At 41.5% G+C, this 13,008-nt stretch overlaps 1 protein-coding gene across 3 annotated transcripts in view; it reads right to left on the bottom strand.

Annotated features, from left to right (window-relative positions):
• Positions 1-5,182: 5,182 nt before the first annotated feature.
• Positions 5,183-13,008, bottom strand: part of EEA1 (early endosome antigen 1) — a 160,229-nt gene continuing 152,403 nt past the window's right edge. For all 3 annotated transcript variants that reach the window (XM_040344133.1, XM_040344134.1, XM_040344135.1), the window contains one exon: positions 5,183-5,489. In XM_040344133.1, coding sequence (XP_040200067.1) covers positions 5,367-5,489 — 123 coding nt within the window. In that variant the 3' untranslated portion in view covers positions 5,183-5,366. The remainder of the gene's footprint in view (positions 5,490-13,008) is intronic.

Here is a 13,008-nt window from a genome sequence, read left to right as displayed (position 1 = left end):
TCATGTAAAAATCAAATTTTTTTGCTAGAAAATTAATCAGAACCCCCAAACATTATATATATTTTTTTTAGCAGACACCCTAGGAAATAAAATGGCAGTCATTGCAACTTTTTTTCCTTGCATGTTATTTGCGCAGTCATTTTTCAAACGCTTTTTTTTGGGGGGAAAAAAAAAGTCATGAATTAAAAAATAACAAAAGAGTAAAGTTAGCCCAATTTTTTTGTATAATGTGAAAGATGATGTTACGCCGAGTAAATAGATACCTAACATGTCATGCTTTAAAATTGCGCACACTCATGGAATGGCGCCAAACTTCAGTACTTAAAAATCCCCATAGGCAACGCTTTAACATTTTTTACAGGTTACTATTTTCGAGTTACAGCGGAGGTCTAGTGCTAGAATTGTTGCACATGCTCTAACGCACGCGATGATACTTCACATGTGGGGTTTGAACGGTGTTTACATATGTGGGCGGGACTTGCATGCTGTTTGCTTCTGCGTGCGAGCTACCGGGGACATGGGCGTTTTAAAAAATAATCAAAAATACATTTTATTTCATTTTTTTTATTTTTACACTTTTTTTTACATTTTTTTTTTATCACTTTTATTCCTATTACAAGGAATGTAAACATCCCTTGTAATATGAATCAGTGTGACAGTGTTTATGGAGAGATGTGGGGTCAATAAGACCCCACATCTCTCCTCCAGGCTTACAAGCATGAGATTGTGGAAAAAAATTCACTTCCGGGCACCGGGCGTGACGTCATAACGTTGCGCCCAGGCCTCCGATGGTCATAGAGATGACTGGTGACCATCTGGTCACCAGTCATCTCTATGCTTCCCAGCCAGTGCCGACTGGAGAGCCCGGAGAGGCACGGGAGAGCCCGGAGAAGCACCGGATGGCGGCGTGAGGGGAACATCCCCTCCCGCTGCCTATAAGAACAATCAAGCAGCAGAACTGCCGATTTGATTGTTCTTATCGCGCAGAGAATCGGCGGCTGATAACGGTGATATCTGAATGATGCCTGTAGCTGCAGGCATCATTCAGATATCACCGCATAAAGCTGAGGGCGTCCTCGGTTGTCAAGAGGTTAAAGGCTTAGAGAGAATGCTGCTTGAAGCTTGCTGAAAGTGTTACATACAAGCTTGCTGTTCACACTGCTCCTATACAATCTGAAGCCTGTGTGAAACAGGCCTAAGGACATTGTGGCTGAACTTTATTAGTCAAGTATATTTTGTGTTTTGCTTGCTTCTAGGTGAGAATGCTTGTCTCAGTATTACCTAGGAAGTTCACAGAAATAAAAGAGGTCCGATATGTGCCAGTTCATTTTACTAGCTGTAGCCTCTCCCTGTATAGAAACGGTAAATGAAATGAAATGGTAAATGAATAAAAATCAGGAGAGAAAGTGCGTTTACTTTGGATGTCCATGCCTTACTCTGACCTCAGAACCAGGTTATGTTCATGCGCATGCGGCGCTGTGCCGTCCGATTGGACAGGCGCTCGCCTACAGGGAGGGGCTGCAATAAGGCGATTAAGCTATTCGCCTTACCAGCCCCTCGGCGGAAGGAGGGAGTCCCACTTCTCCTGAAGCCCCCACTCCCCCCCCTCAAAAAAAATTACATGCCAAATATGGCATGTAAAGGGGCAAGAAGTGGGTAAAGCGGAAGTTCAATTTTTAGGTGGAACTCCGCTTTAAGGCGATGCACAAGGTTTGGATGTATTTAACAAGTTATGGGAGATCACAAGTAAATCAGAAACACAATCTATTTAAACAGCAAACACAAGGTTGACTAGCAGCTCTCAATGTCGGGAACAGCTTTCCAGCCTCGTAAACTCTCGGCATTGCACACGGAGGCAACGGAATATGATACAGGCAGTTCAATGGCTGTGGAAGTGTTCTGACAAAACACATTCTGAATGTGTTCACTTAGCGCATCTATAAAAAATAATAAATTCAGAAGCAGAGAACAGACAGTGCTTATTCAGATGTGAATCGTGACAAAGAAAAACACCAAGCCAAATAGCTAAACACAAAAGTTCAAATACCAGTACATATAATTGAATTGTTTTTACTGCCAAAATATTTTTAAATTTCTCTTCAGTCACTTTTTTTGATTCACACATCTCCTCCAATCGATTAGGTTCACTTATGATAATGTAAGTAATATGATCTGTCATTATTATAAAATCCAATAAAATACAATTTCGCCTGGAAAAGACAGTTGGAAACTGGTGATGAGGACATGCTGGCAATTAGTAGTATTGATATTTTAATACAAAAACCTATAAAGCCAGGGTGATGTCATTATCCAAAGAGTTATTTTTTGTCTGGAGTTATGCTTTTCTTGGCATGTCTGAATATCTCCAAGTTAAACCTTAAAGGGGAGGTTCACCCTAAAAACGACTTACTGCGCAGGCGCAGTATAGCGCCGACTCGCCGTTCGGCTCCTTTCGCCAATCGTGACGCAGCTTACGCGACGGGGGGAGCTCGTTTTTGGTCATCACGTCAATCACCAGCATGTTAGGAACGCCCACTCCCGCGGGACTCGCAACCCGGAAGCCACGGGTGAATTAGCTGTACCAAGGTATGTACAGCATAAAAAAAAAAATAATAGGCATAATTGTATTGTAATGTGGGGGGCCAATGTAATACTAGAAAAGTCGTTTTTAGGGTGAACCTCCCCTTTAAGAATTTGCTTTTGCATTGCTAGTACTGGGTTTATGATATGAGCAAGTCCACTTTAACTAGGGTATCATCAGCAGCAAAGTGTAAAGCCCAATTGTAATTATAAAAAATGGATCTGTGTTCAAGCAGAGGTCCGAGCACCTCCTGCTGAGTCAGAGATAGAGCTCCCCATTCAGCAGGAAGAACGGGCTTTGCCGACAGGTAAACGCAGACCTTCTCTGCAACATAATCTGAGGGCGGGGGGACGACATTGAACAATTCGAGATTACTACAAACAATAACAGATATCTATGCAAAGCTTCCAGTCATATATAAAAATAAAAATGAAATCAGCTCTTTAATAACTCATCATGAATTTATTTTAATGTAAGCAGTATACCTGAATTTGTACCAGCCAGTCTCTGTGCAACTGAGCTCAGACTGGGAGACCGAGTATAAGGAGCCAGTCAGTTCTGCTGCAATGCTCATGTACTAACAAGTGTCACCCTGACAGAAGGAGGGAGCACAGCGACAGACGTGAGATCAGTCTTCAGTCAGAAGCTTGGGTAGAGACAAAACCTGTAAATGGTACTTGACTGCAGCACATTAAAACCAGATCTTCCACCTAGACAGGACAGTGCTGTCTGGCACAGCTATGTAAATCTCAGAACTGGATGTACAGGCATACAAAATTATTTGGCAGGTAAAACAACTTCCATATATCCTTGTTATCTGTGTGTTTAGTTGTTTGCCTGGAGTTTAAGGCTTGGTTCATATATATGCAAATTGGATACGTTTTGAACTGCATCCGATGCGCATAGCATGCAAAATAACATTGATTTCCATTGATGCTGTTCACATATATCTGCAGTGCAAATTAAAAAAAACAAGAGTCCTGTGCATTTTCTGAGTACTGGCATGTGATTCAGGTGCGAATTCAGGCTCATTGATTGTGTTCAGGATTTCAGCACGGATTGCTCTCCTAGTACTGGAGTTAACACCCTTTATCTACTATGGCCAGCATTGAAATCGCAGCTGTGACAAAAATCCAGTCTTAAGCCTTGCAAATTCGTATCAGAACCACATCAAAAATGCACCTGAACCGCTGAACCAATGTGAAAACGGACATATAATTCACACCGGACATGTGTGAACCCAGCCAAACTCTAATCAATACTGGATGCATCTGCCATTCAACTGGGCTTTAAGTGTGGTCAGAATTGTATTGCTTTAAATCTTAACATGGCGATGGTAGGCAATTATGGGTTAAAACAGGGGTCTCCAAACTTATCAAACAAAGGGCCAGTTTACTGTCCTTCAGACTTTAGGAGGGCCGGATTGTGGCCAGTGGGGGTAGAAAATATCCCTGGCCCAGCATTGGTGAGAATAAATATGGCCTCAGAGTTTGCAGTCAGTAGGATAAGGAGTAGTGCCCCTATTAGTAGGAGTAATTGTATCCCATCATTGGTATCAGTGAAAGAAATTGTGCCCCCTTGTTGATGTCAGTGGGAAGAATAGTGCCTCATATCAGTGGGAGGAATAAAGCCCCAAGGGCTGGATAAAGGCTAGCAAAGGGCCACATCTGGCCCTCGGGCCGCAGTTTGGAGACCCCTGGGTTAAAAGAACCATTTATCTTGCATCTATGAACTGGAAAACACACCTATGTCCTTAAGTATTACTCCTACAATTTAAAAAATCTGAGTTCAAAGTCATTTGCAATCATCTTCCGACGCCTATTAGATGACAAATGTTTAAAAAAAAAAAATAAAATCACACGAACTTTAGTACACAATTATTTTGTTTCTGGGGGTTAAGACAAATTGTTATTTTCATGGGAAATTAGATACTACTGTAAAATACCACACACAAAAAATAGGTCTAAAGAGGACAGGTGCACTTTGGCGCCATTGGCTTAGTGTTCAAGTGCTGAACTGTGCCCAGTTGTTAGTCACATAATACAGATATCTACTATGCCAACATGTGGCAAAATAACTGCATTAAGACAGAATATATAAAAAAATATTTGGCCAGTGGAGTTGGCTTTTAAAGACGAATCTCTGTGACTTCAGTTCAAATGAGGAAAGAGTCATAACTGTAAAATACCACAGATGCAAGGAAGGTTTTCAATACTCAGGCAAGTACACAAACACAGATGTGCGTTAGTACAAATGATAAATAGAAAAGTGATAAGTGACTTAGAGGGTTTGGGAGCATTCATTTGTCCTCAGTGTGTAAGCATGCACAACTAGTAACACTGATGTACAACACTGCTTACTTAGGGGTATAGTCATTAAAAAAATAGATCCTTCCATACTTTTACAGCTTTGCCATTAGGCAACAAAAACCTAACTTCAGACTTATGTGATTCCTGGTTTACTGTCAATTTATGTATAAAAAATACATAGTTACTTCTCTGTCAGCCTACTATTTACAGGCAGCCAAACAAAACGGAAATGGCAGCGAACAGAAAAGGGATGTGCGGGGGAAAAAACAAGAAGGATGCCCTCAAGCTTGGCTTTCATGAAAAATACAATAATTTTACTTTGTATCAATAAAACATTTCAAAAGGATTTTGTGTTGTCAAATTGTACAATCTTCATCCAGAGGAGTAAGTACTTTGAGTGCTTTATGAAGTGCAATAACAAAAAAAAATAAAAAATACTAAATGTAATTTGGAGGGATCTGAGTAGGGAGCGGTTCCTATCCTTGCAAGTCATTAAAACATGTATTACAAACACGGACTGGCTTCTTGGAGGAAGGCGTTAAGGCATTTCTTGAGGAACATTCCGCACAGAAGATATTTCCACAGTGTCTACAGTGGTGCTGAAAACAAAAACAAAGGAAGTTTATTTTATAGCACTTGTGTTATACTAATGCACTGGCTAAACATTTATTTACAGTGGGCCAGATTCTCAGCAGAGTTATCTCAGGAAACACTGTCGTATCTCTGTTTTTTGACCCGGGTATCTATGCGAGTGATTCCTAGAATCATTTTCGCATAGATACGGCCAAGATCCGACAGGTGTAAGTGACTTACACTGTCGGATCTTAAATGTAATTCGCCGCTGGGTGGCGTTTACGTTCAGGTCTCATTTGACTATGCAAATGAGCCTGATTCCCGAACGAATTTGCGTTGCGTAGTCGTCGCTTACGTCGTTTCCGTAGGCGCAAGGTTGCCCCCGCTATATGAGGGGTAACCTTACGCCAGTCCGCCGTATGCCATGTTAAGTATGGCGTCGGGTCCGCGTCGTCTTTTCCCGTCGGGTACGTCGTTTTTCTAAGTCGTTCTTGAATACGACTTTACGTCAATGACGCACACGTCGGCGTCATTGACGTTTTCCGTCCTGAGCTGGAGCATGCGCACTGGGCTATTTTTCAGCCCGGCGCATGCGCAGTTCAATCGACGCGGGGCGCGCTTAATTTAAATACAAGCCGCCCCCTTTAAATTACGCGTGGATACGCCGGGCCATTTACACTACGCCGCCGCCGCAAATTACTGAGCAAGTGCTTGAGGAATACGGCACTTGCTCTAGTAAGTTGCGGCGACGTAGTGTAAATGGCTTACGCTATGCCGCCGCAGAAACTACCAGAATCTGGCCCAGTATCTTTTTTTTTCAATTTCTTTATTTTTCAAATACATTTTCCTACAATTATACAAAACATGGGAAGTGACATTCTTTTTAACACAAGAAATCAAAATACATTCAATTATCTTAATGCAATCTCTCTTTCCATTCGTCTCAGCAACAAAAATGCAGAAGAGAGGGAAAAGAAAAAAGAAAAGAAACTAAACAATAACATTCCTACCATTGGGATCCACTCTTCCCCTCCATTGGTTCCCACCCTCCAGTCCCACCCTCCGAGCCGAGAGCGTGGACCATTGGATCCCGGTATTGGTTCATGGCAAGAGAGGAGAACTCCATGGAGACGGCCTCTAATCTCGCTCAAAAAAAAAAAATGTCCGGCCATGGGGGGACGCTCTCCCATGTCCTTCCATATTATCTTGACCCGCTCCTCGTTCTCCCTCCCACCTTAGTACTTATAGTTCCTTATCATTCCTTATCCACATGTTCCTTCCCAGGTTCTCCCTCCCCAGCCCTATCCATTGTCTAAAATCAAATCATTCCATGGTGTCCAAATTTTACAGTGTATTTCTCTTTTTTTCCTACTTGTCCATATCAGGTCTTCCATTCTATTCACTTCTTCCACCTTCCTAATCCACATACTCAGAGTAGGGGGTTGTGTTTGTTTCCATTTTAGCGGTATACATGCTTTAGCAGCATTCAACAGATGATACAATAGTGGGTTCCCATTTATTCCCCAGGAAATATCTGACAGATGCAGGAGGAAGAAAGTTGGGTCCTCCGGTATAACCGTCTCGCTAAACTTTTGAATGATTCTGGCACAAGTCCAGAAGATATGCACCATCGTGCCCTTCTCTACCTTACATCTCCAACATTCACTTTTTATGTTTGGGAAATATCTATGTAACCTCTCTGGAGTCCTATACCATTGTGCAACTATTTTATAATTACTTTCCTGCATTTTGGTGCAGGTTGCTGTCTTGAATATAGCCTGTATCATTTTAATTTTTTGTTTTTCCTCAAGAGTCCTCCCCAGATCTGTTTTCCATTTCTGAATAAAGGGCAACTGAAAATGTTCTGATGGGCTACTCAATATTGCATACATTTTAGATATTGTATGTATACTTGGTTCTTTTTCCATGCACTGTTTCTCAAATGGTGTCATTTCCCGATCCCGGTACCGTGGCATCACTTGAGTGTTTAAAAAATATATTAATTGTGCTGCTTGCCAGAACTCTAACTGATAGAGTCCATTTTTATCCATCAAATCCTGTATTTGTTGGCCAGTTGCCCCGACTTCTGAAATTAGAAATCTGATATGTCCCTCTCTCAATCAATGCCATTAAGGGTCCTTTCTGTGTGCCAGGTATGAAGCGCGGGTTGCCCAGTATAGGTGTCAGAGGTGAATTGTACGTAGATATTAATTCCCTAGAGAATAAATTGTGACAGATCCGTAAAGTGGTTCCTATTGTTGGATGTTTTTTTATATTAGTTGTAACTTCTTTATAACACCAGGGGGCTCTACTTAATAATTCCTTGCACTGTGCTTGCTCTAGGTTTGGCCAGATCTTTGTATTCTTATGTCTACACCAGTCAAGTACTCGACCCAAATGAACCGCCTGGTAATATTTAAAGATATCTGGTACAGCCAAACCTCCATATTGCTTTGGTAAGGATAGCAGTGACCTCTTTATTCTTGATTGCTTACCTGTCCATATAAACTTTGTAAATACTGTTTGTAAATTCTTAAAAAAAAAATCTTGGTAATGTAATCAGGATTGCCTGAAGGAGATACAATATTTTGGGCAATATATTCATCATAATTATGTTACTCCTTCCGAACCAGGAAAACATTCCCTTATTCCATCTTTTCAATAATTCACGTATTTTGTTCAATAACGGTACAAAGTTCAATTCGTCCATTTTCTTTCACTGCAATCCTTGTCCCCAAATATTTCAAACTTTGGGCTGCCCATTTAAACTTATAACTTAGGCCTATTCCTTTTGATATTTCCTTTGGTATTGCTATCGTCAGAGCTTCTGATATACTACAATTTATTTTAAAATATGAAAGTCTGCCGTATAATTCCATTTCTTTAATAAGAATCGGTAATGACACTGTCGGTTTTTTTATTGAGAAAAGCATATCATCAGCATATGCTGCTATTTTATGTTGTGTTCCCCCTATTTCAATTCCTTTAATATCTTTATTAAGGTGTATTTTGCATAAAAAAGGTTCCAAAGTCAAGGCAAATATCAGGGGCGATAGTGGGCAGCCTTGTCTTGTGCCATTTGTTATCTTAAAGGGAGATGAAGTTACTCCATTTACCTTTACCTGCGCCATGGGACTCTTATACATGCTTGCGATCCATCCAACCATCTTCTCTCTTAATTTTATGTGTCGTAGAACTGAAAACATAAACTCCCACCCCACCCGATCAAAAGCCTTATCGGCATCAGTCCCCAGGAACACACAGGGGGTTTTAGACGAATCTGCTATATGCATCAGATTAATAGCTCTAATGGTGTCATCTCTTGCCTCTCTTGTTGGAATAAAGCCTGCCTGGTCTTGGTGAATCAAAGAGGGAAGATGTTGTTGCAGTCTGAGGGCCAATATCTTGCTGAATATTTTAAAATCCACATTCAGCAAAGATATCGGCCTATAACTACCGCATTGTTTCAGGTCTTTGCCCTCTTTTGGAATCACTGCTATTGTGGCTATTATTTACAGTATCTAACAAAAGTGAGTACGCCCCTCACATTTTTGAAAACATTTTATTATATCTTGTAAAGTAGTGAGTGTACAACTTGTATAACAGTTTCAATTTGCTCTCCCCCATTAAAATAACCCAACACCCAACCATTAATGTCTAAAGTGCTGGCAACAAAAGCGAGTACACCCCTAAGTGGAAATGTCCAAATTGGGCCCAATTAGCCATTTTCCCTCCCTGTTGTCATGTGACTCGTTAGTGTTACAAGGTCTCAGGTGTGAATGGGGAGCAGGTGTGTTAAATTTGGTGTTATCGCTCTCACTCTCATACTGGTCACTGGAAGTTCAACATGGCACCTTCATGGCAAAGAAATTTTTGAGGATATGAAAAAAAAAAGAATTATTACTGTACATAAAGATGGCCTAGGCTATAAGAAATGTGCCAAGACCCTGAAACTGAGCTGCAGCACAGTGGACAAGACCACACAGCGGTTTAACAGGACAGGTTCCACTTAGAACAGGTCTTGCCACGGTCGACCAAAGAAGTTGAGTGCACATGCTCAGCGTCATATCCAGAGGTTGTCTTTGGATAGACGTATGAGTGCTGACAGCATTGCTGCAGAGGTTGAAGGGGTGGGGGGTCAGCCTGTCAGTGCTCAGACCATACGCTGCACACTGCATTAAATTGGTCTGTATGACTGTCGTCCCAGAAGGGAGCCTCTTCTAAAGATGATGCACAAGAAAGTCCGCAGTTTACTGAAGACAAAAAGACTAAGGACATGGATTACTGGAAACATGTCTTATGGTCTGATGAGACCAAGATGAATTTATTTAGTTCAAATGGTGTCAAGCATGTGTGGCGGCAACCAGGTAAGGAGTGCAAATGCAAGTGTGTCTTGCCTACAGTCAAGCACGGTGGTGAAAGTGTCATGGTCTGGGGCTGCCGGCACTGGGAGCTACAGTTCATTGAGGGAACCATGAATGTCAACATGTACTGTGACATACTGAAGCAGAGCATGATCCCTTGGGAGACTGGGCCGCAGGGCAGTATTCCAACATGATAACGACCCCAAACACACCTCCAAGACGACTACTGCCTTGCAAAAGAAGTAGAGAGTAAAGGTGATGACTGGCCAAGCATGTTTTCAGACCTAAACCCTATTGAGCATCTGTGGAGCATCCTTAAAAGGAAGGTGGAGGAGCGCAAGGTCTCTAACATCCAACAGCTCTGTGATGTCATTATGGAGAAGTGGAAAAGGACTCCAGTGGCAACGTGTAAAGCTCTGGTGAACTCCATGCCCAAGAGGGTTAAGGCAGTGCTGGAAAATAATGGTGGCCACACAAAATATTACACTTTGGGCCCAATTTGGACATTTTCACTTAGGAGTGTACTCAATTTTGTTGCCAGCGGTTTAAACATTAATGACTGTGTGTTGAGTTATTTTGGAGGAGACAGCAAATATACACTGTTATACAAGTTATGCACTCACTACTTTACATTGTAGCAAAGTGTAATTTCTTCAGTGTTGTCACATGAAAAGATAGAATAAAATATTGACAAAAATGTCAGGGGTGTACTCACTTTTGTAAGATACTGTACTTATAAGAATGAATATAGACAAAGTTTACAAATAGATTAATTCACAGCATTCCCAATCCCCTAGAAGAGCTCTAACTTTAGTCACTGTCACTCATATGTACACAGTAGATGCAATTTGGGTGAAAGTCAATAAACCTGCCAGTATTTATCTGGAGGAAACCCACCAAACATGGCCAGAGCATATATGCAAGTTGAAAGGGATTCAACCCCAGAAACGTAATATTTACCTATATATTTAGCAGCACTAAAATACAAGGCCAATTATTTGTGGAAACCTGACCATCACACCTATATGAGCTTGTTGGTTATTGTAGTCCAAAACAAGGTGCGTAAAATCAAGCAAACGGCCATGCAATCTCTATTGGCATATTAGTATATTTAGATTTCTAACTTACCTATGAAATTCCTTTCTTGGAGTACATGACAAGACACAAAGGTCATCATATTCATGACTACTTGAGTTATATGCAGCCACTTTCAGGTGAATAAACACAGACCAAAAAAGGGCAAGACCAGTCATAAACAGCCAGGCAGCGTAGCCAAGGCTCCATTTTATAGCAAGCAGTGAGGAACAGAGAGGAGGGAGAGGGATTTTTGTCCTGTGATGCACTCCAAAAAAAAGGATATTACAGGCTAACCAAAAAAATTCCAATTTCTTAAATTGTACATTACAGCACACAAACGAAAAAGCATATTCAAGACCAACATGCACAAAACCCCAGAACAGCGGGAAGCCCACTACAAAGCTGCCTGCAGACCTTCCTCCCAAAACTGGCATCTGCAGAAGCATAAATATCTACTTGGTACAACTTGGCAAACATGTGAAGAGAAGAGCAGCGAACAACGTGAACACAAGCTTGATGCTTAATAGTCCAGAAAACACTGATGCTCATGGTGGGAGGAACCTTGCTTCTGATACCATAGGCTTGAAAAATGGGCTCACGAACTTCCCTAGAAATAGTGAATCAAGAAGCAGCCTGACCCTTACAGGGGCCCTCAAGTAGCACACGCAGGGAATCAGACTGTCGAAACAAAAGTTGTAGACTTCAGATAAACTTGCACAGTTTAAACAACATCCAAAGAGTAAAGCACATTTTCCTTGGGATGCTTAGGATTAAGACAAAAAGATGGCCACACGATGTTCTGATTTAGGTGAAACAAAAAAACCAAGGCTCCTGGTAAAGAACCAAAACTGTTCCTTGCAAAAAAGCACAGCCAACACCAAAGACCTCCAAGCTGATGTATAAGCCATCAAAAAGACCAACTTACACATTAGGAGCAATAAGGGAATTTCTTAAGGATGGTCAAAGAGATAAGGCAATGCAGGTGGTATAAGTCACGTGACACTCTGTACAATGGCTTTTACCAATGAATTACATGATATGTTACTGAAACAGAACACCCAAGGTCAATATCTGTCTTTTGATGGTATTTAAAGCCAGAGATATCTTCACACCAAAACTAAAGAAAAAAGACAAAATGTGTCCCACCACATACCGTCAGGGATGAAACTTATGAGCCTCATACCAGGCAAAATACGCTTTCCATGTACAATGGTAAAACTTCAGAGGTCAACATCCTAGGGTTAAAGAAACAGAGACCCCCCCCCCCCCCAATCCCTCAGAGAACTCAGGCTTCAACTGCCATGCTATCAAAGCCAGTGACCGTAAAGCAGGATGAAAGATTGGACCCTGCAACAGCAAACTCTGCCTGATCTAGAAGAGCCCACAGCTTGTCTGCCAAAACATTTACAATGTCTGTATATCATGTTCTTTTTGGCCAAGCCAATGCAAGCAGAATCACCATAATGCCATCCCACCTTTATCCTGCACAATAGGCAAAGAAGAAGCTGTACTAGAGGGAAGGCATAGATTAAGGAAAATTGATCCCAAGGAGTCACCAATCCATCTACCACAAATGCCTGAGGATCCCTGGTTCAAGAAATAAACTGGTGTAGTTTTTTGTTGAATCTGGACTCCAAGTGATCCACATCTGGCAAATCCCAGCACAAAAAAAAATCTCTGTGGAAATTTCTGTGAACACCTCTGGGTGAAGGATACCATTCTCCCAGATTCAGCTGCTAATGGCTGAGAAAGTTTGCCTGTCAATTTGTATGGCAGAGAGGACTGGAATGTGAAGTTCTGCCCAAGACACTATCGAGCTCCTTTTTTCCCCAGAACAGTGCAACTTCCTGTCCCTGCTTGATGGAGGTTTATCACAGCTGTGGCATCGTGTGACTGCACCTTGACAGAGAGACCCTAAAGGTAAACAGACCAATGTATTAGAGGGAGCTGTATCAGCCTAAATACCAGGCAGGATATTGATTGGTAACTAAATTAAAAAATAATGTACTGCTTACTTTGCACTCCTGGGATAGGCATTGCCCATAGTGCATCAAAAATAGTCCATAGAGGGAAAAATGGGAGAGGTGCTACAAAAGGTTCAGTA

Source organism: Rana temporaria, chromosome 3, assembly GCF_905171775.1.
Source record: "Rana temporaria chromosome 3, aRanTem1.1, whole genome shotgun sequence".
Taxonomy (NCBI): domain Eukaryota; kingdom Metazoa; phylum Chordata; class Amphibia; order Anura; family Ranidae; genus Rana; species Rana temporaria.
This window is presented reverse-complemented; position numbering and strand designations above follow the sequence as displayed.